Raw genomic sequence first — 19302 nt, 5'->3', positions numbered from 1 at the left:
TTGACAACAATGATTCTCCTTTTTCTTTTCCTGTGTTGAGGAGTTCGTTGAGCAAACTAGAACTTAAGATAGAAATAATTCTTAAAAAGTATTAATGATAAAGTTCTGAGGTCCAATGAATGTTTGCATCAAAGTTCTTCAAGATAGATGTTAATATATCTAACATGGTTTTGGATTTCTACTTTCAGCTCAAACTAAAGCTAAGAAATCGATGAAGCTAAAAGCACTCCTTTCGTCCATAACAGCTTTGATGTTTCTAATCATAGGCAGCTTTAGCTACATTTACTATAGAAGAAGAATGGCAAAAAGAGCAGGTATTTTCTGAATGAATCTAACTCTAGAAGATATATATTTTTTTAACCGTTTTGGACTTGATATCAAAGTTCATTCTCAATCCAGTTGAGGTAATGAAACCCCCCCCCTCCCCCCCCCCCCCCCCCTTTCTATTTCAGATAGAAGTAAAGGTACTCAAGGGGCACATAAATCTCACTGGCACAAAGCTGAAGGAGAAGCAAAAGTATTGATGAATGAAAACAGTGATGAAGCGATTGATGTTCCATACTTTCACTTGGAGACCATTTTGGCTGCTACAGACAACTTCTCAAATGCAAATAAGCTCGGACAAGGAGGATTTGGTCCTGTTTACAAGGTTAAAATTACAATCTTACATCTCTGTGGACTGGTATGGACTCACCACATTGACCAATAGTAATGAGATGAAAATCTTTTGGCAGGGCATCTTTCCTGGCGAAAAAGAAATTGCAGTGAAAAGGTTATCTAGTCATTCAGGACAAGGCATGGATGAATTTAAGAATGAAGTGACTCTAATTGCAAAGCTTCAACATCGAAATCTGGTGAGACTATTGGGCTATTGCATCAATGCAACGGAACAAATTTTACTATATGAATATATGCCAAATAAAAGTTTAGATACATTCATATTTGGTAAGTTTGACAAGATCTGTTCTTTATTCTCAAGCTACTATAACAAGATTTAATTTTGTTAATTGATGTCATTCTATTTGTTCTAATGATAGCTATGCAAGATGGAAAACTTTGCAAATTATTGGATTGGAAGAAGCGCTATGACATCATAATGGGCATTGGACGAGGTCTTGCTTATCTCCACCATGATTCACGACTAAGGATCATTCATAGAGATTTAAAAACCAGCAACATTTTACTAGATGAGGAGATGAATCCCAAGATTGCAGACTTTGGCTTGGCGAGGATTGTTGAAGGAAAAAGAACAGAAGCAAAGACAAAGAAAATAGTGGGGACCTAGTAAGTATAACATCCCTTCCTATCGATCATTATTTCCTTTTGTTTTTGTAAAATACATCTAACACGTTTTCGACATGGTGTGATCAAGTGGCTATATGTCTCCTGAATATGCATCAGATGGTCTGTTTTCCATCAAGTCAGATGTATTCAGTTTCGGAGTAGTCATACTTGAGATAATCAGTGGAAGAAAGAATACAGGATTTTACCAATCAGAAGAAGCATTAAACTTGTTAGGTTATGTAAGTGAAGAAACTCAGACCTACATCATTTTTGTCTTTTTTGCAAGTTTTGATATCTGATTGGAAGTTATCACAGGCATGGAGAATGTGGATAGAAGAAAGGGCAATACAATTAACAGAGAAGTCATTACTTGAATCATGCAATAGAAGTGAAGTGATGAAGTGTATCAATGTTGCACTCTTGTGCGTGCAAGAAGATTCAAATGATCGTCCTAAAATGTCAGATGTCATTGTAATGTTGGTAGGAGAAGGTTTGAGTCTTCAGAGACCTAATCGACCAGCTTTTGTTATAAGAACACACACGTCTAGCACATTGTCTTCTGCCTCAAAATTCTCTAACAATCAAGTGACAATTACAGAAGAAGGAGGACGATAACAATGGTGTGAGATAGTCTTAACTTTTCATTTATATATGATACAATTGTAATTTTGTCCTGCAGACTTCTGAAGCACTAAGCAGAAACTAGGTCTCATGCATGCTTTCCAAAAGCATATGGCCTTCACGAAAATTGTTAAATATTAAAATAATCTTATGCATAGTCGTTATATTGTTGTTCGTAGTAACAATAAATCCTGAAATCTCTTTTTTTAATAAACTATGTGCACCCAAAACAGTGTAATATTTTAAAACACTATCTTATGTATAATCGTTAATATCTTGATGTTGGACTTTTGTAGCCATTACTTTGTTATCCTAGCACATATATTAATGCACTTTTCAGATCTCTCTAGCCTCAATCTTATATTCATCGTTTAAGTACCTGCATTGTTGAATAACCAGTCTGTTTGCATTCGTCTCGTTGTTGGATCAACTGAGTGATTGTTGTTAAAGAAAAAGGTGGGAACTCATGATCCCAGATCATAAAAGGGTGGTAGATCTGCAGAAGGCATTGGCGACGATGGCTTCTAACAACACCGGAGTAAGTGGGCAGACGCCACTGGGAACGCCCACACCACAAAGAGAATCAAGAATCCGTTTCGCAGCTAAGGCCCTTCCAGAAGAATACAGGGCTGACAGGTCGGGAAGCGGTTTCAAGATTGGAACGTTGATGCTGCAGTCTATCAGGTATGAACTCAGGTCGGGCCTGAAGGAATACCCTCCTGAACTAGATCCCCAGAGCATCTCTGACCTTGAAGGGACCAGATCCTCAAAGTTGCTCTTAACTACCATACAAGGCCAGCGCCACACCGAAACCTATTCCAAAAAGGTTCAGGATGCCGGATATACCAAAAAATGACGCAAGCTTTGTAAAGATATGACACCTGGATCTAACTCAATCCCAAAAGCTAGTTCATGAGGAGAGAATTGCCCAAGTCCATATAAAGAGACCACCAGTCCATTCTCCAACCAATGTGGGACTTTTACCTACTCTAACACCCCCCTTCACGCCCAGGCTTAGCTGCCGCGTGGACCGAAGCCCAAATGGGGACGTGGCCTGGCTTTGATACCATGTAAAGATATGACACCTGGGTCTAACTCTCAACCCCAAAAGCTAGTTCATGAGGAGAGAATTGCCCAAGTCCATATAAAGAGACCACCAGTCCATTCTCCAACCAATGTGGGACTTTTACCTACTCTAACACCCCCCTTCACGCCCAGGCTTAGCTACCGCGTGGACCGAAGCCCAAATGGAGATGTGGACCTAGCTCTGATACCATGTAAAGATATAGCACCTGGGCTTAACTCAACCCCAAAAGCTAGCTCATGAAGGGAGGATTGCTCAAGTCCATATAAGGAGACCACTAGTCCATTCTCCAACCAATGTGTGACTTTTACTCACTCTAACAAGCTTGAATACCCTCATTAAGCAAACATGCAAGGGAGATTTCGTCTATCTCGCCTTGGTCTTTTTTGGTATCGTTTCAAATAGTCGGCCACCATGACTATTTTTTAGAGAAGGTTAACTTTTTCAAAAACCAATAAACCCTTATCCTCAAAGATGGGACTAGAGCGGCCATCGCCGAGATGAAAAAAACTAGTTTTCCAGGGGGAAGATGAAGGCTGGGATATGATCTTTGTTGCACCCAACCCTGAGCCATTATGAGTATAAGGTATAGGCCAACGAGATTCGACCATTTCGACATGTTCGGCCTTAACGTACAATTGTTCGACCTCACAGAGGTCTGTGATAGAGGTGGCCGAAGATCTCTTATTTGTAAGAGGTAAGGCATCATCACAAATCTCCTCAATGTAAGACTCAGTCGGTAGCAGTGATCAATCCATTGCCATGGATAACAGTTGAGGCCTTATCAGGTTTTTTCTTCTTTTGTGGCGAAGAATTAGAGGCCACAACTGTTTCCTCAGCAGCAATGGCCGGTTATGAGGGACGTTTGACCCTGAGAACACAGTCACATACTGTCGAGCTTCCAACGGAGTAACAAACTCTTTTGGTTCGCAGCTCGGACGAACCCTTTGGAAGACCTATGTGTACAAAAATATATTTTAAAAAATGGATATACTTTCATATGAGTATTTCAGAGAAGAATTAATAAGAAATACAGTGATTTTAGCTTTTTAGCCTTTGACGCCGGATATTTGCTTCCATGACCGATCTTTGGACACGGCAATGTCCAAAACCTTTGAAACCATTGCCAGATAGGGAGCCAATAAACAACAACCAAACATGCGCTGAGTAATAAATTTCTATATGAACTTAAAACAGGGTATCAAAAGACCGCAAAGAGAGAAAATGTGCGAAAGAATGAAGACTTGTGGGTAAGGTTCCATGATTCTGGAATCAGGTACTCCAGAACAATATCTTCGGTGGTGACGATAACAATTCTCTCTATCCAACGGTGGTCATGATCATTATCTAGACTTGTGCAAGGAGAATAAAGCAAGATCAAGTAATCCAAAGAAAATGATTGACTGGCTTTCTCAGCCAACACTCAGAGGCAAGCCAGGGCCCTTCAAACGACCGTACCCACTTGCGCCAGACATATCTGGTAGAACTAGTAGAATCGGATGAAAACCTCATCTATTTCTGGGTCTCTGAAGTTGAGAGCGAAGCAGTAAGAATAGATAAACAAATAACTGGGTTTGGAGAAGTTTAAGCTCTCGATAATACCAGGAGAAAATACCCTAACTTTATCTTCTGGCTACTTACAGTTGGACCGAATGGTGGGTAGTTGTTCTTCACAGATTGGAGAAACAGTAACACTGGCCAGTTTTCAAAACTATTATATCAACTGAAGGCTCTGGGGCCTCAACTTATACTTTTTTGTTTTCCTTCGGGCCACCATCGAAGAGAGAAGAATTAGGATGAGTCGGAGACGAAACATCGTTGGTAAAATTTGGGAAAGAATGAAAATAAGAAGGTTTGAATATAACGAGATGTGAAGTTTTGAAGATTCAAGGATCAAAGGCAAGAAATCAAAGAGATGAAGAGAAGCTTGGAAAATTGTAGAAGTTGGGAATTGGTACAAAGGGCACTATTTATAGACTCATGAACGAAGAAGTCATCATTATCTTGATTGCCGCGCCATTTCTGGATCAGGATCTAGACGATGCATGGTAAGCGCATTTACAGCGATGGGATATTCGCCTCTGTGAATGTCAAGAGACGTTTCATTTACTTTCCCGCCTAGGAATTTTGAAAATACTCTGCTTTCTGGTTACAAGTTAGCAAAGTATCCGAAAAGCGGGGGTACTATCTGTATTAGGGAAAATTATCATGTATATGTGGACACTTATAACAAAGGGACACCTGGCATCAGAGTGTTACCGGAGGATGATTTAGCATAGAGACATCGGGAAGAGCTTCCTTCGAGATGTCATCGTTTAAGTACCTAAATTGTTGCACATCCACTCCGTTTGATTTTATCTCATTGCCGGATCAACAAGTGATTGTTATTAAAGAAAAAGGTGGAAACTCATGGCCCAAGGTCATGAAAGAAGAAGAAAGGGACTTGTGGCCCAAAGACACGTCAACCAGGTCTGGATAAGATCCTGCGAATCACGGGAGAATAATAGTTGGCTCACGTAACGGTATTTCCAGGTGGATTACTTTTATTGGACAATGTACCTTAGGGCTCGAGTGGAGTTTTCCTATTGGCTGGTGTATTTTCTTTGTTGCCTATGATTTCATATCATGATTTCATCTCATATGATCAAACGGGCTCTAAGAGAATATGTATCTACTTTCAAATGTTTGGTCGGCCTAAAAGTGCTTAGAGAAAAGTGTCATGGCTGACAAAATCTTGAAAGAAGCCATGAGTGGACACAAGCAGGTGAAACTTTGACAAAAGGCATCAAAAAACTTCAGTAGATTGAAAAAAGTATAAAGAAGTTACAGGCTCTTATCTAATGGGCCAACTCTCACTACCTTAAAAGTTCACTTGGGAAATTTCACAAACACATTGTACGCGATTTACTAATGGACAATAAACACACACAAATAACAAGTATTCCAATATATATTTGAGTTGTAAGAAATTGAATATGGATTAACAAAGTACCTGTCTGTGGTTATCGATTCTGCAACAAGCGGCAAGTGGAAATGCAGGGAGGCTGCAATCATTGTGGGATAAATTGGAGGAGAAATACATTGTTGACAAGTCATTGTCTCCATTTGTATCAAACCATTGGTTTAGAGTTGAAATGTGAATACGTAACACACAACACAATTAAATTGAATTGATTTGTTTTATTACATTGTTTGGACAATTGTTACTATTGTTTCATAATGTATCGTATTGTATTATATTATTTTGTATTGTTATCATGAATATTATGTTTGGATAGATTGTATCTTTCTGTGTTGATTGTTGTTACATAATGTCACAAATTCCTAATTTGAATAATCAACCTACAAGAAAAGTAGGATACGAGTAGATGTACTGTAAAAAGGTAGGATAAAAGATAAAATAAATTATTAAATAATAAATGAAGAAAATATTTAAATAACAATGCAATTACACCAAATCGATCATTACATAAAATGAATTTTTTTGTCATCACCTAACGATAGATTTAAATGATACCATATAATAGAATTTAAGTAACAAATATTGTATTTAAACTAAAAATAAGTACGACAAATAAATTGAAATGCAGAGAGTATATTAAAATGTTAATCTCTCTTCAAAAAGTATTTTTAATCACAATATTGAAGTATGTGTATATATGCTCTTCAATTAAGTTTTCTATGTCAATTAATCAACGTTTATTACTTTTAAGAATAATTCCTACTAAGGGCAAAACGAGAATAATGTACTCAATTATATTTTGGTGTTCTAAAATGAGAACTACTCCAAATCATCTATTTTTAGTAAGGATTACAAGTAAAGTGGTTCAAAATGGAGTATCATATTACTCCCTCAATTTAATTTTACTTGATTCTGTATTAAAAATATATTATTTTTTTACTTGTACATTTTAGCAAATTAAGAGAGTGTTATTATTTTTTTCATATTACTCTTAGTATTAAATAACTATATAAAGTAGTACTAGTCAAATTTGAAATTTCAAAGCATCATTAATGAGGTTAGTTTAATAAAATACACCTCAAAATAAACGTTTTTTAAGAGTTTCTCTGAAATGAAACAAAGTGAGTATATTTTATCGTTTTTATTGTTTTTAATCGTATAGATGGCCTAAAGTCAAACTTTATTATTATTATTATTATTATTATTATTATTATTATTATTATTATTATTATTATGATTAAAAAGCATCATATATATATATATATATATATATATTCTTATTGAGTATATTTTGTTTAGCTTTTTGAGATATTAAAGTTATTGCAATAATCTTCTCGTTCACAATAAGGATTTAGGAGAGTGATTCATTTTTTCACTTTTTGCTCAAACGATTATATCAATCACAAAAAAGAAGGCTATCCTTCATTTTTGTGAATAAGTTTTTTTTTTTGAAATACCAAAATAAATAATAATTAAAAGACAAATTAACCAACAAATCTATAATTGGTAAGGTGTCATATTTTCTCAACTAGAGGTCTTCGGTTTGAGCCTTAATCGGGCCTTGGGTGGAGAAAATTTAAATTAATCAGGAAACCAATACATATCGAATATCGAAAAAAAATAGAGATTGTTTCAACTTATGTTGTACCAAGCAAATGTTCACATCTCGCATTGTTTCAACTTATGCTGCTCAGATTACTCATTATGGACGGGTGCGTGTCGAATCCTCTAGACTTGATGTATTTTTGAGGAGTCGACACGGATTCAGCAATGTTTTTAAAGAGTGTAAGCAGTATATGTTTCAAAGAAGCTAACCAGGTGACTAGCAATTTAGCAAAACTAACCACCACCCTTGAAGAAGATATATACCTTCTTTCCTACTTTGACAAAAGACTAGAAATGACATCGCATCTTGATATTTAACCTAGCATAGTATTGTCGGAAAATATATGGTGAAAGTATAATATCATAAATATAATGATACGACAATTAGGATAAATACTACTACACGCACTGTCTTAGGAAATTATTTCTGTAATGTGAAATGTTTCCCAAGATTAAATAAGTCTTCTCTAATTAATTAGAGAATACATGGATCAACAAAATATAAATACTACTATAAAATAAGCAAGTCAGAAGAGAATATTTGGAAATTGGCCAAGTCTTACTACTTCACTTAGTTGTGTATCATCAAGACCACATCAACTTATATATAGGAGAGCTTAGGACGTTAAGCTTGAAGAAGAGGAAAACATTTTCACTATGCATTACTTGGAGACCAAGGAACTTAATACTTGTTGATCAAGTTGATGACATAAGTAAAGCAAGGCTGTCTCTCTCTCTGGCAGCTAATTAATAAATTAAGTATTCAAAATCTCATCTTCATTACTATATAATACTAATCTATACTGGAGATATAGAAGATGAAATTAACAACTTTGATCTTTCTTTCTTTCTCCCGTCTACGCCACGAATTAAGCAGTTGAAGAATGGATATATAGTGCAATGGCATTGATGAGTTCCAACATCATGACTCTGCCTTGTGACGTCTTGGTGGACATACTCTCTAGGCTTTCACTCAAACATGTCCACCAACTTCAAACTGTTTCAAAGTTATGGTTCAAAATCATCTCTAGTCCACATTTCAGAAAACTCTACAACATGAAATCCATGACTCGTCCTCGAGCACGTGTAGTTCAAGTACCTGACGCCAAGTTTTCACCGAGCTGGGAAATGATTAGTCGAACCATTATTATATCGGCTATGGACCTCAATATTGACAACAGTGAGATCCAGGAAGAGTTCAGTTTTGAGGATATTATGGCCCCTCAACATTCCTTCATCATATCATCCAATCTCATCATTTTCAATCACAAGGTATGCAATCCTACAACAAAAGAGATCATAGACATTCCAATATCAAGTCATCCATCAATTAGTTTCGATGCTACGTATATCCCATCCAACAATACATACAAGATTGTCCATTTATATGGTACCAAACCTGGCCATGACTACAACTTCAACTATGGTGGTAGCCCTCTAGAGTTCCGATTTGAGACTCTTACACTACGAGACGGAGGACCAATTCCTAGTTCTTGGAAAGCCCTGACACACCAAGAATGGTTTTCTAGTAAGATAGAGTCAACATGTGTAAATGGTGTAGTTCATTGGTTGCTTGAAAGAGGACCTCGAATGGAAAGGCGTATTATTTCAATGGATATTGAAAGTGAGGATTTCTTGAGTTCCGTTGGTTGCCCCAATAATCCATATGTGGAAGAGGCACCGATATTCGAGAATGTTCAGTTAGCTGATTTGAATGGGAGGTTATGTTTAGCTTACTACTCAGAAGAATTATTCAGGCTGGATCTATACTTTGTCAAGGATCGGACGAACCAAGAATGGGTAAAGGAGCATACTATCAATTTATCAGGTATGGGGAGTTGGTTCAAAATAGTGGGGTATGTACAATTACAAGGTAACAATGGAGACATTGTTATTGATGGTAAACAACTTATCCTCTACAACATTGAAGAGAATAGGTTTAGAAGTCTACCTAGGCCTAAAATGAAGATTCATATTGGCTTGTACTTTGATAGATGTTTCAAGTTAGAAAGCACAAAACTATCTATGCAACCAACTGTAGATTTTCTATCTAATTAATGGATCTTTGTATTAATGAACTTGTACTCTAAATGGATTTGAGTCTTCTACCAAGTGAAATTTTAGCTATGTAGTTCATTGAAAAGGGACGCAAAATGGTTGAAAGAGACATTGTTAAGGGAAAAGACATTGTAAAACCATTAACTTAGTCATATGGAACTGTGTCACCTAAGTAGAGTGAGGAGGTTTGGGTATCAAGAATCTAAATATGCAAATAGGAGTCTCTTGATGAGATGGTTGTGGAGGTTTAGGGGTCGTTTGGTAGCTGATTAGGAGGTAAATTGTTCATGTATTAAACTATTGCATAAGTAATATCATGTTTCGTAGCATTCTTTTATTATGTATACAATTAATATGGTGCTTGATTTGCAATATAGAAACCTGCATAACTAATATATGTATAAGTTATGACGAAATCTATGTATTATTTTATGACAGACAGAAGATAGAATAACTAGAACCTGCATAACTATTACATAGTATAACCACACAAATTCTGAAGATTGATAGATATATGTTAAAATGTTCCATAAAAATTTAGACAGTTACATAGATCAGCTGCATATCATTTAAAAAAAAGAAAGGCGCGAATCAATTCAGAGTATCTCACATTTTGAAGTCGTCTTTGATGGTAAATCTCTCACTCGTAATCGTTCCACTGCTGGCAATGGTAGTCTTGTTCTCTCTAATGTAAAACATCTATCATAATACAAGCAAGTATAGTTGACATTTGATTTTTGCAGCTTTCTTCCCCTTTTCTCTTTAATGTTGTAGCGGAAAGGCATTTTACCATTAATAAGGATGTCACCATTGTTGCCTTCAAGTGGTACATACCCTACTATTCTCACCCAATCCCCCATACCCGATAAGTTGATATCATATTCCTTGACCCATGTTTGGTTCGTAGTATGATCTTTGAGCAAGAACAGACTCATTCTTGACAATTCTTTCGAGTAGTAAGCTAAACAGAGTTTCCCATTCAAATCAGCTAACTGGCCTTGCCCAAATAGTGTATGATCATCTCCTTTAGGACAACTAATAGTCAAGAATTCTTCATTTTCACTTTCCATTGATATGATATGTGTCCCTTCCATCATTCTAACTAACCAATACATTACACCATCTACACATGTTGCATCAATCAAGTAAGAAAAGTATTCTTTACGCGCAACAGATTGCCAAGAGGTTGGAATTGGTCCACCATCTCTTAGTATGATAGACTCAAATCCAATCTCCAATACTCCGCGAGTACCTACTATTTTGTTACAACGAAATAGATGGACAATCTTGTATGTATTGGTAGAAGGGATATACGCCACATCGAAACAAAATGATGGATAACTTGAATTATTTGGTAAATTTATGATTTCTCTAGTCATGAGATTGCATACCTTATGTTGGAAAATTATGAGATTTGACGAGACACGAAAGGAATATTCACGTCTAACAATTTTAAAACTTAAATGATCTCTCTGAATCTTGATGTTGTCGCTAACAAGGTCCATAGTCGAAATTGTGATAATTCGACTTGTAGGTCCGAGGCCACTGGCTGAATATGTTTGATCAGATTCTTGAACAACAAGTGCCCGGGGACGAGTCATGGATTTCATGTTGTAGAGTATTTTGAAATGTGGAGTAGAGATGTTAGTGAGCCACAACTTTGAAACAGTTTGAAGTTGGTGGACATGTTTGAGGGGAAGTCTAGTGAGTATATCTGCAAAGACTTCACAAGGCAGATCCATGATGTTGGAGCTTAGATCCATACTAGTAGTAGCCATTTTCCCACTGATCTACGATCTAGAAAGGATAGAGAGAGATTAAGTTCATGTATCCACATCGCTACAGTTGAAAACTTGTCCAACTGTATATAAGTTTAAGGGTGTGTTTGGTGTGAAGGAAAATGTTTTCTTGGAAAACAAATGGATGTCTAATTTATTTTCTCATTTTTTGTTGGTGAGTAGAAAATATTTTTTAATGTTTGGTTGGTGGATGAAAATATTTTTCTGAAATATATCTTTTATTTTTGGCTTAAGACTAAAAATTATTTTTTTTAAAATTGAAATATTTCGCGGGGAGGAGGGGGGGGGGGGGTGTGGCGGCATAAAAAATTAAATTTTTTAAAATTTGAAATATTTTTCAAAACCAAGTTTTTTTAAAAAAAGTTTTTGATGGGGTGGCTTGGGTGGGTGGTGGGAAGGTAGGGATGGGGTCGGCGTAAAAATTAAAAAAAATTTGAAATATTTTCCAAAAACAATTTTTTCTTAATTTTTTTTTTGACAGGAATGGCCTGGGTGGGAGGAAGGGGGTAGGGGTAGGGGTGACGTAAAAATGAAATTTTTTGAAATTTGAAATATTTTCCAAAAAGGGATAGGGGTGGCATAAAAAATGATTTTTTTTAAAATTTGAAATATTGTTCAAGAACAATTTTTTTAAAAAAAGAATTGATGGGGGTGACTTGGGTGGGGGGAGGGGGTAGGGGAGGTGGCGTGAAAAATGAAATTTTTTTTGAAATATTTACCAAATTTTTTTTTTTTTAAATGATGGGTGGTGGAGGAGGGGGAAAGTGGCGTAAAAATTTAAAAAAATTTAATTAGAAATACTTTCAAAAGCAATCTTTTGGGGGTAGGGAGTAGGGGTGGTAGGGGTTGGGTGAGGTAAAAAAAATCTTAAAATTTGAAATATTTTTCAAAAATAATTTTTAATTTTTTTTTTGTTTGATGTGCAGGGGTGGGGTGCTGATTTGGTAGTAGGGATAAATATATATTTGAAATTTAAAACATAAGGAAATTTTAAAAAATATTTTTTTTAATGGGGAGGGTCGAGTACAGCGTATGTGTAGGGAAGAAAAAAAATTAAAGGATGAAGTAGAGTTTAGGAAAATGTTTTCCTTAATTTTGGAAGAGAAGTCATTTTTCTTAAATTTGAGGAAAATAAGTTGATTTGGAAAAAAATTCCAAACATTTAAACCAACCAAATATCGGAAAATTGAAAACATTTTCTAGAAAATATTTTCCTCTATACCAAACACACCCTAAGCATCTATTTGTGCTGCACCTATGACCTAACATTAAAGGACATTGATATCCATTAAGGCTAAAATAAAAGCACATTTATGTGTTATGTTATTTTTAAAGGTAGGTAAGACATGTCCATATAATAACATGTAAATACGCAAAAAGAGGGATTAGGTTGGTATATTGTATAAATAAACCGTGCCAAGTTGAGATAATCATATGTTCTGCCTTCTAAACTATCATCATAGTCATACTTAAAAAAAATAAAAATTGCTAATATCATAAAGCCATCGAAAATTTCCCATTAAAATAATTAAGCAACTTGGAAAAAAAAGTCAGAATTAGGGAGACAAAGACAACTTGCCTTATTTTCGAAAATAGTAAACTAATAATCCCCTTTATCGGGACAAAAAAAAAACCAACCTGATATAAAATATTACTCCCTCCGTTCTATTTTATATGACTTAGTTTGATTGAGTTTAAAAAAGAAATGAAGACTTCTGAAACTTATGATCTAAGATAAGTAATAGATAATTTTGTGGCTATAAATTATTTTATTAAAAATAAAATGAATATTTTAAAGTTAAATTATTACTTAATATATAAATGTATAAAAAAAATTTAAAACTGACTAATTTTTTTAATATAAATTGGGTGAGGAAGTAGGCAAAATAAAGCAACTTGCACAAAACCAGATTTATTGTCCCTATAAATTTCTCAAGACATGAATGAGATAGACACAACTACAATATCCAGCAACATAATATAGCAAAATGGATTGCAAGATTTCCTCAACAAAGTTGGCTTGTATTGTTGCTTATTTACTTTTTGCATGCTGTAAGTAATTTTTTTTTTTACTTCTTTCTCATGTGTGTATCTTGTAAGTGATAGTATATACTTCCTATATCTCATATGTACTATTATATATTTCTTTTGTTTCAATTAGTTTGTCTGATAATATAACTTAATATATAGATTAAAAAGTAAAATAAAAATAAAAATTGTGGTCTTTACACTATATAGATATGTGAAATTTATCAAAATGTCATTTAATATTATGGTCTTAAAGATGTAACATAAAAAGTTAGAACTGTGATTGTTTTGTTTGAAGACAAGTTATGTTAGGATTAATCATGTTGGGAAAAATTATGATGAAATTAGTTATGTTGCGATTATTTTTTAGAGCAACTTTCACATATAACAAACATAAAAATCATAGTTGTATGTTATAATTATAGTTTGCATAATTGCGCTGCATAGCAAACATAAATATGTATATTTCGCTATACATATACAGAAGAAAGCAGTTGTATGATTTGCTTTGGTATACATATACAAAATATCAATTGTATAATCTGTGTTTGTATAAAGCGAGAAAGAGAGAATGACAAAAGAAAACTGGGCAGGGGAAGATCGCATTTGTATAATCAGAATTTTTGACCAAAGTAAGCTATTATAAAAATCAATTTACTAAAATAATACGTTTTTTAAAATTTTTACAAAACTAGTATAAACGTAGTTCACAGTAACGTTTTATGTTATATTTTATTCAAAAAAGTTGAATAACAAAAAGACAAAAATCTGATAGAGTAAACAGACATAAAGCATTATTGTCAGTAACGTTTTATAATTCGTTATTCTGAGGCACATTTTACAGCTAAAATGTGACTCATAGCTAAAAGGAATTAATTGATGTTGTAGTAAAGTTGTAATCATTCAACTTTATTAAACTTTCCAATATTAAAATGAATATATAAATTTCTCTTTTCTTCTCTTTTCATACATAGATAATACTTTTGCAAGGAAAATAAGTTGTGAGGAGGCTTTACTACAACATCAATTAATTCCTTTGTCTCTTCTATTATGATGTAGCCATTATATTTTTTTTAATAGTTGATTTGCTTACTTATTACATCAATTTTAATTCAATAACTTCTTTATTGATAGTCTAATATTTAATAATGATAAGAAACCGATTGGTCTAATAATTGGAAGGGATGCTATCTTAGACTTGAATTAAGAAGATCTCTCATATGATTTATTTACAAATTTTGAAATTGAAATGATATAAGACAAGCTCCAATTTGTGTAAAGTCATCCTCATTTTTTTTTCCTTTTGTATAAAAAAATGTATTGTCTATATGAAAAGAGAAAGAAAAGAGAAAATCATATATATTTCAAATGAAGGTATGTACAAAATATATCTATCCATTTTAATAGTGGAAATTTGAATAATGAATGAGAGATGTACAAGATTGGATTTCAATTTTCACCATTGAGAAACGTTACTGTGAGTTACGTTTTAGCTGTAAAACGTGCTTCAGAGTAACGAATTATATAACGTTACTGACAATAACGTTTTATGTCTGTTTACTCTGTCAAATTTTTGTCTTTTTGTTATTCAATTTTTTGAATAAAATATAACCTAAAACATTACTGTGAACTACATTTATACTAGTTTTGTAAGATTTTAAAAAAACGTATTATTTTGGTAAATTGATTTTTATAATAGCTTACTTTGGTAAAAAATTCGTATAATCATAAGTGTATAGGATGAAAATATATGCATTTGTATTTGTATATACAATTTTCTCTCGCTTTATACAAACACAAAAGCAATGTATACATTTGTGTTTGTATAAAGTGAGAGAGGCGAGTGAGCAAGCGAGATCTGGGAGAGTGGCAAGCGAGGGGAACAAAAATATATGTATATATACAATTTTCTCTCGCTTTATACAAACAAACACATTTTATACATTTGCGTTTTTGTATAAAGTTAGAGAGGCGAGTGAGCGAGCAAGATTTGGGAGAGTGGCGAGCGAGATCTGGGAGAGGGGAGAGAGGGGAACAAAAATATATGTATATATACAATTTTCTCTCGCTTTATACAAACACAAACACATTTTATACATTTGCGTTTGTATAAAAGCGAGAGAGGAAAGGGAGAGAACAAGAGTGGCGAGCAAGATTCACCAGGAGAGAGGCGAAATAGCAACAGTTTGCTATAGGGTACAATTAAATCAAACTATGGTTATATCATTTAATTTGAACTAATAGTTTGCTATTATATACAATTTTCCCTATTTTTTATTGGTAGTTTGGTTTGTCAAATATGCATGGCATAAATTCTAAAAATTAGTCGTTTTTGATTTACAAATATACCCTCTAAGAATAAGTTAGTTGTTTATAAAAGAGGTTTAAGGGGATACTTTTGTTATTTTACATTTTTATCACAGGATAAGTTATCTCGAAATTAGTATTCTATCCACAAGTAGGGATAACTATTAATCCCAGTCATAATTATTAATCTTGAAATAAGTTATCCCACACTTTGTAACTAACAAAGAATTAAGGGGTACTAAAAACTTATCTCGAGATTATTTTTCTTTATCCATCATACCAAATGTTGTAAATAGAAAAGAGATATTCTTTTTTAAACCGATTAAAAAGAAAAGTTAGACAAACAAATTTAAATTTATGAAGTAATACTTATTAGTCCACTTAAAAATGATTCTTTTTTTACAAAAATAGTTTAATTTTAAACTTCTCCTTTGTTTTTAGAAAATTTCATCACAAGTTTAAGACTACAAATTCATAAAGTTTTTCTCTCTTCTCAATTTCGTATCTAATTAAACTATGTCACGTAAATTAAAATACGTGTGTTACTCTCCAATATGCAGTTTTCCAACTTCTTACGGCAAACGAGGAGGTCAAGTTAAATGATGAGTTAAAAGTTATACAACTTCCAGAGGCAAAGTCAGAAGCACTCGATGGTGTGTTTCAAGTGTTTGTAACTAGATATGGTATGATTAATATTGTCTTTAAAGTATTTTATTCCAAATTCGTATACATTTAATCAGAATCGGTTTCAAAATTTAAGTTTATGAATTTTTATAACAACTTCACAACTAGATTCATAATCAAATACTTATAATATCTAGTAAAATTTTAAAATATATACAAAATCTAGATCAGAACTACTGAATTTACGTGAATCCTTCAATAACATTGTTATAATTAGTTCTTTTATTTTTTTGCAGATCGACAACATGTTGGTTCAAAAAAAATTGGTGTATGTATCGACCCACCTCCTTGTGGATCTGATAGTGAGTGTGCTAACTCAGGTTGTGGCCACAGATGTTTGAGGGATGGCTGGGGCTTTCGTGTCTGTCACATCTAAAATTGTATTCCATGGCATTGAACTCTTATGGTTTTTCTTATGAGAATAAAATTGTTTGTATTTGAAAGTTTGTAATCGCAAGTATTTAATTATAAATGGAATATGGAGATTTTCGATTTATCAATACAACATCTTAATTACAATATTGTTTATAAAAAAAAAAATGATTCAGCTAAATTTGGATGAGGTCAAGAACGCGCGTCTTAGCTCAACTCATTAGATTTAGTTATTAGTAGTTGAATATTGTGATATTTGTAACACAAAATAATGGCTTCGGTGCGGGGTCCATTCAATTATAAGACCACTAAGACTATCTCCACCCCACCTCTATTTTACTCTCTATTCTCTATATTTAGAGAGTAAAATAGAGAATGAGCTCTCCAACCGCACTTGTTTTCATTCTTTATTCTCCATTTATAGAGAGTTGAATAGTAGTTTCAACTCTCTATTTCACTTTGTGATTATTTTATTATTATTTCTATTATCTTATAATTAACACATTATTTTTCATATAAGACCATTAATTAAATATTTAATATACGTAATTCTTTTTAAATGTAATATAATATTTTGAAAAATATATTATTTAATATATACTATTTTCATCTCAAATTAATAATATTTTGTTTTAAAAAAAAATTCGTCACTTTAATATGATTTGATATTATTATTAATTGCCACTATGATGAATGCACAAATTAAAATGATAAGTTGAAAATTTTCATTTAAAAATACAATATATAACATAATAATTTAAATACGAGATAACACAATACATAACATAATAATTTATCACAACAGTTTTGGTTGCAATTTATGTCCACTACTTTGTATATTATATAATATTTATTTGCAATTTATGTTATTTAGAAATTTAGAATAAAAATAAAATTTTAAATTAAATAAAAAAATTGAAAAAGTAAAATTTATATTACATCTGAATTATACAAAGTGATTATTTGAAAAAAAGAAAAGAAAATTATATTATGAAATAAGAAAATAAGAATGAAATAGAAATAATAATATAATATTGAGGAGAGAAAAAAGAATCCCTTTTAGAGAGTAAAATAGAGAATTGGGTTGGAGTTGATTGTCTGAGAAAATAGAGACCTCTATATTTGGAGAGTAAAATAGAGAGTAGGGTTGGAGATGCCCAAGTAATGATTGGTGCTTCAATTTTTTCTAAAGATGTATTCTATATGTAAATTGTTAAAAAAACTAGGTTAAGTTTGGAAAGAGAAATGCAATAGTTTTTTTAGGTAATTATAGTATCATTTCTTATGTGGTTATCTTTTTGTTGCCTCATTTATATCGTGGCAATTAACATGAACTATTATTTTTTTATATTTATTTTTCATTTTTCTTTCACTATTTTATTATCTTAGTATTGAATATTTTGAAGTCTCCCAAATGATAAGACATATTAAATTACGATAAAATCTATTGTCCTTTGTCTACAAAAAAAACAAACTTAGTTTTTTAAGTCTTCTTTTAATTTCATTCATCGCTACAAGTCAACATTATTTCAATATCATTATATCAACTTATAAAATTCAATGCAACACTATTTCAAAGTCATTATATCAACTTTTCAAATTTTTGAGGAAGACTTTGTTATTTTAACTTAATATTATATTTTCATTAAAAATTATATTGTTTATATTCTTGCTTTATAAGATTTGCGTATATTTTACCTCTCCAAATCTCACTTGTAGAATTACTAATTATGTTATTATTGTTATTCAATTTATATTCCACAAGAAGAAAAAAGTTAAGCTCTCTATGTGAATTTGACTTTAAACTTTCAATCTTATTGAAATGGCACTGCTTCTATGTGCTTGTGGGAATATAGACAAACCTGATAAGCCCTCTTATACTGAATGAATACTTTTTTTTTTTTACCACGTAGTGGTATATAGGGATGTCAAAATCAAACTCAATTCGCCTAAGTTGCTCAATTCATTCAAGTTTGAGTGGATTATTGACTTACCAAATTATTAGGTGGATCCATTTCAACCATTAAAAAATAGATTGATATATAATTTAAATTAACTCATGAGAAATCTTGTCAAAATATTTTTTATTTAATATGTTATATATAGTCATAAAAAAATAATAATTTTATGAGCTACTAAATTTTTTTTTATAAACGAACAAGTAAAGTAATTAAAATGTAATATGAATTGAGCAAGTTGAGTTATGACGTGTATTTTAGCCCATTTCAATCTAACTCGTGAAATTACATAGACGTTTAGTTATGAAAATAAAAAAATAATTACTTTATTTGAAAATTTTGAAGTTGAAGTTGTATTTGAACTATACTTTTTACAAAGAATATTTAGTATTTGAATATATTTTGTCTGAATATGACTTAATCCCTCAATTTCTAAAAATTAGAAAATCATCCAACTTGACTAGCTTAACCATGTGTACATATATTCATTCGACTTGACACATTTTTTGTTGGTGGCTTGAGTTTCTTAAAAAAATAGAC

At 32.6% G+C, this 19302-nt stretch overlaps 3 protein-coding genes and 1 long non-coding RNA gene across 4 annotated transcripts; 3 read left to right on the top strand and 1 right to left on the bottom strand.

Annotated features, from left to right (window-relative positions):
* The first annotated feature begins 192 nt into the window (after nt 1–192).
* Nucleotides 193–1899, top strand: LOC125830552 (G-type lectin S-receptor-like serine/threonine-protein kinase At4g03230). The gene is made up of 6 exons (XM_049509735.1): nt 193–314; nt 453–649; nt 735–945; nt 1047–1284; nt 1373–1523; nt 1600–1899. Exons 1-6 carry the CDS (start codon nt 212–214, stop codon nt 1897–1899), a joined length of 1200 nt encoding a protein of 399 aa, XP_049365692.1. The 5' UTR covers nt 193–211.
* A 6557-nt stretch (nt 1900–8456) lies between these two features.
* LOC125830582 (putative F-box protein At4g38870) lies at nt 8457–9614 on the top strand. Its single transcript, XM_049509762.1, has one exon. The coding sequence runs from the start codon at nt 8457–8459 to the stop codon at nt 9612–9614; it is 1158 nt and encodes a 385-aa protein (XP_049365719.1).
* Nucleotides 9615–10210: 596 nt separating this feature from the next.
* Nucleotides 10211–11392, bottom strand: LOC125830581 (putative F-box protein At4g38870). The gene has a single exon (XM_049509761.1). The coding sequence runs from the start codon at nt 11390–11392 to the stop codon at nt 10211–10213; it is 1182 nt and encodes a 393-aa protein (XP_049365718.1).
* Nucleotides 11393–13382: 1990 nt separating this feature from the next.
* Nucleotides 13383–16683, top strand: LOC125830549 (uncharacterized). Its single transcript, XR_007443147.1, has 3 exons — nt 13383–13465; nt 16309–16431; nt 16669–16683. It is a non-coding gene; the product is annotated as an uncharacterized LOC125830549 (long non-coding RNA).
* The last annotated feature ends 2619 nt before the right edge of the window (nt 16684–19302 follow it).

This window comes from Solanum verrucosum, unplaced genomic scaffold, assembly GCF_900185275.1.
Source record: "Solanum verrucosum unplaced genomic scaffold, falcon-dt-bn FXZP01000004.1, whole genome shotgun sequence".
Taxonomy (NCBI): Eukaryota; Viridiplantae; Streptophyta; class Magnoliopsida; order Solanales; family Solanaceae; genus Solanum; species Solanum verrucosum.
This window is presented reverse-complemented; position numbering and strand designations above follow the sequence as displayed.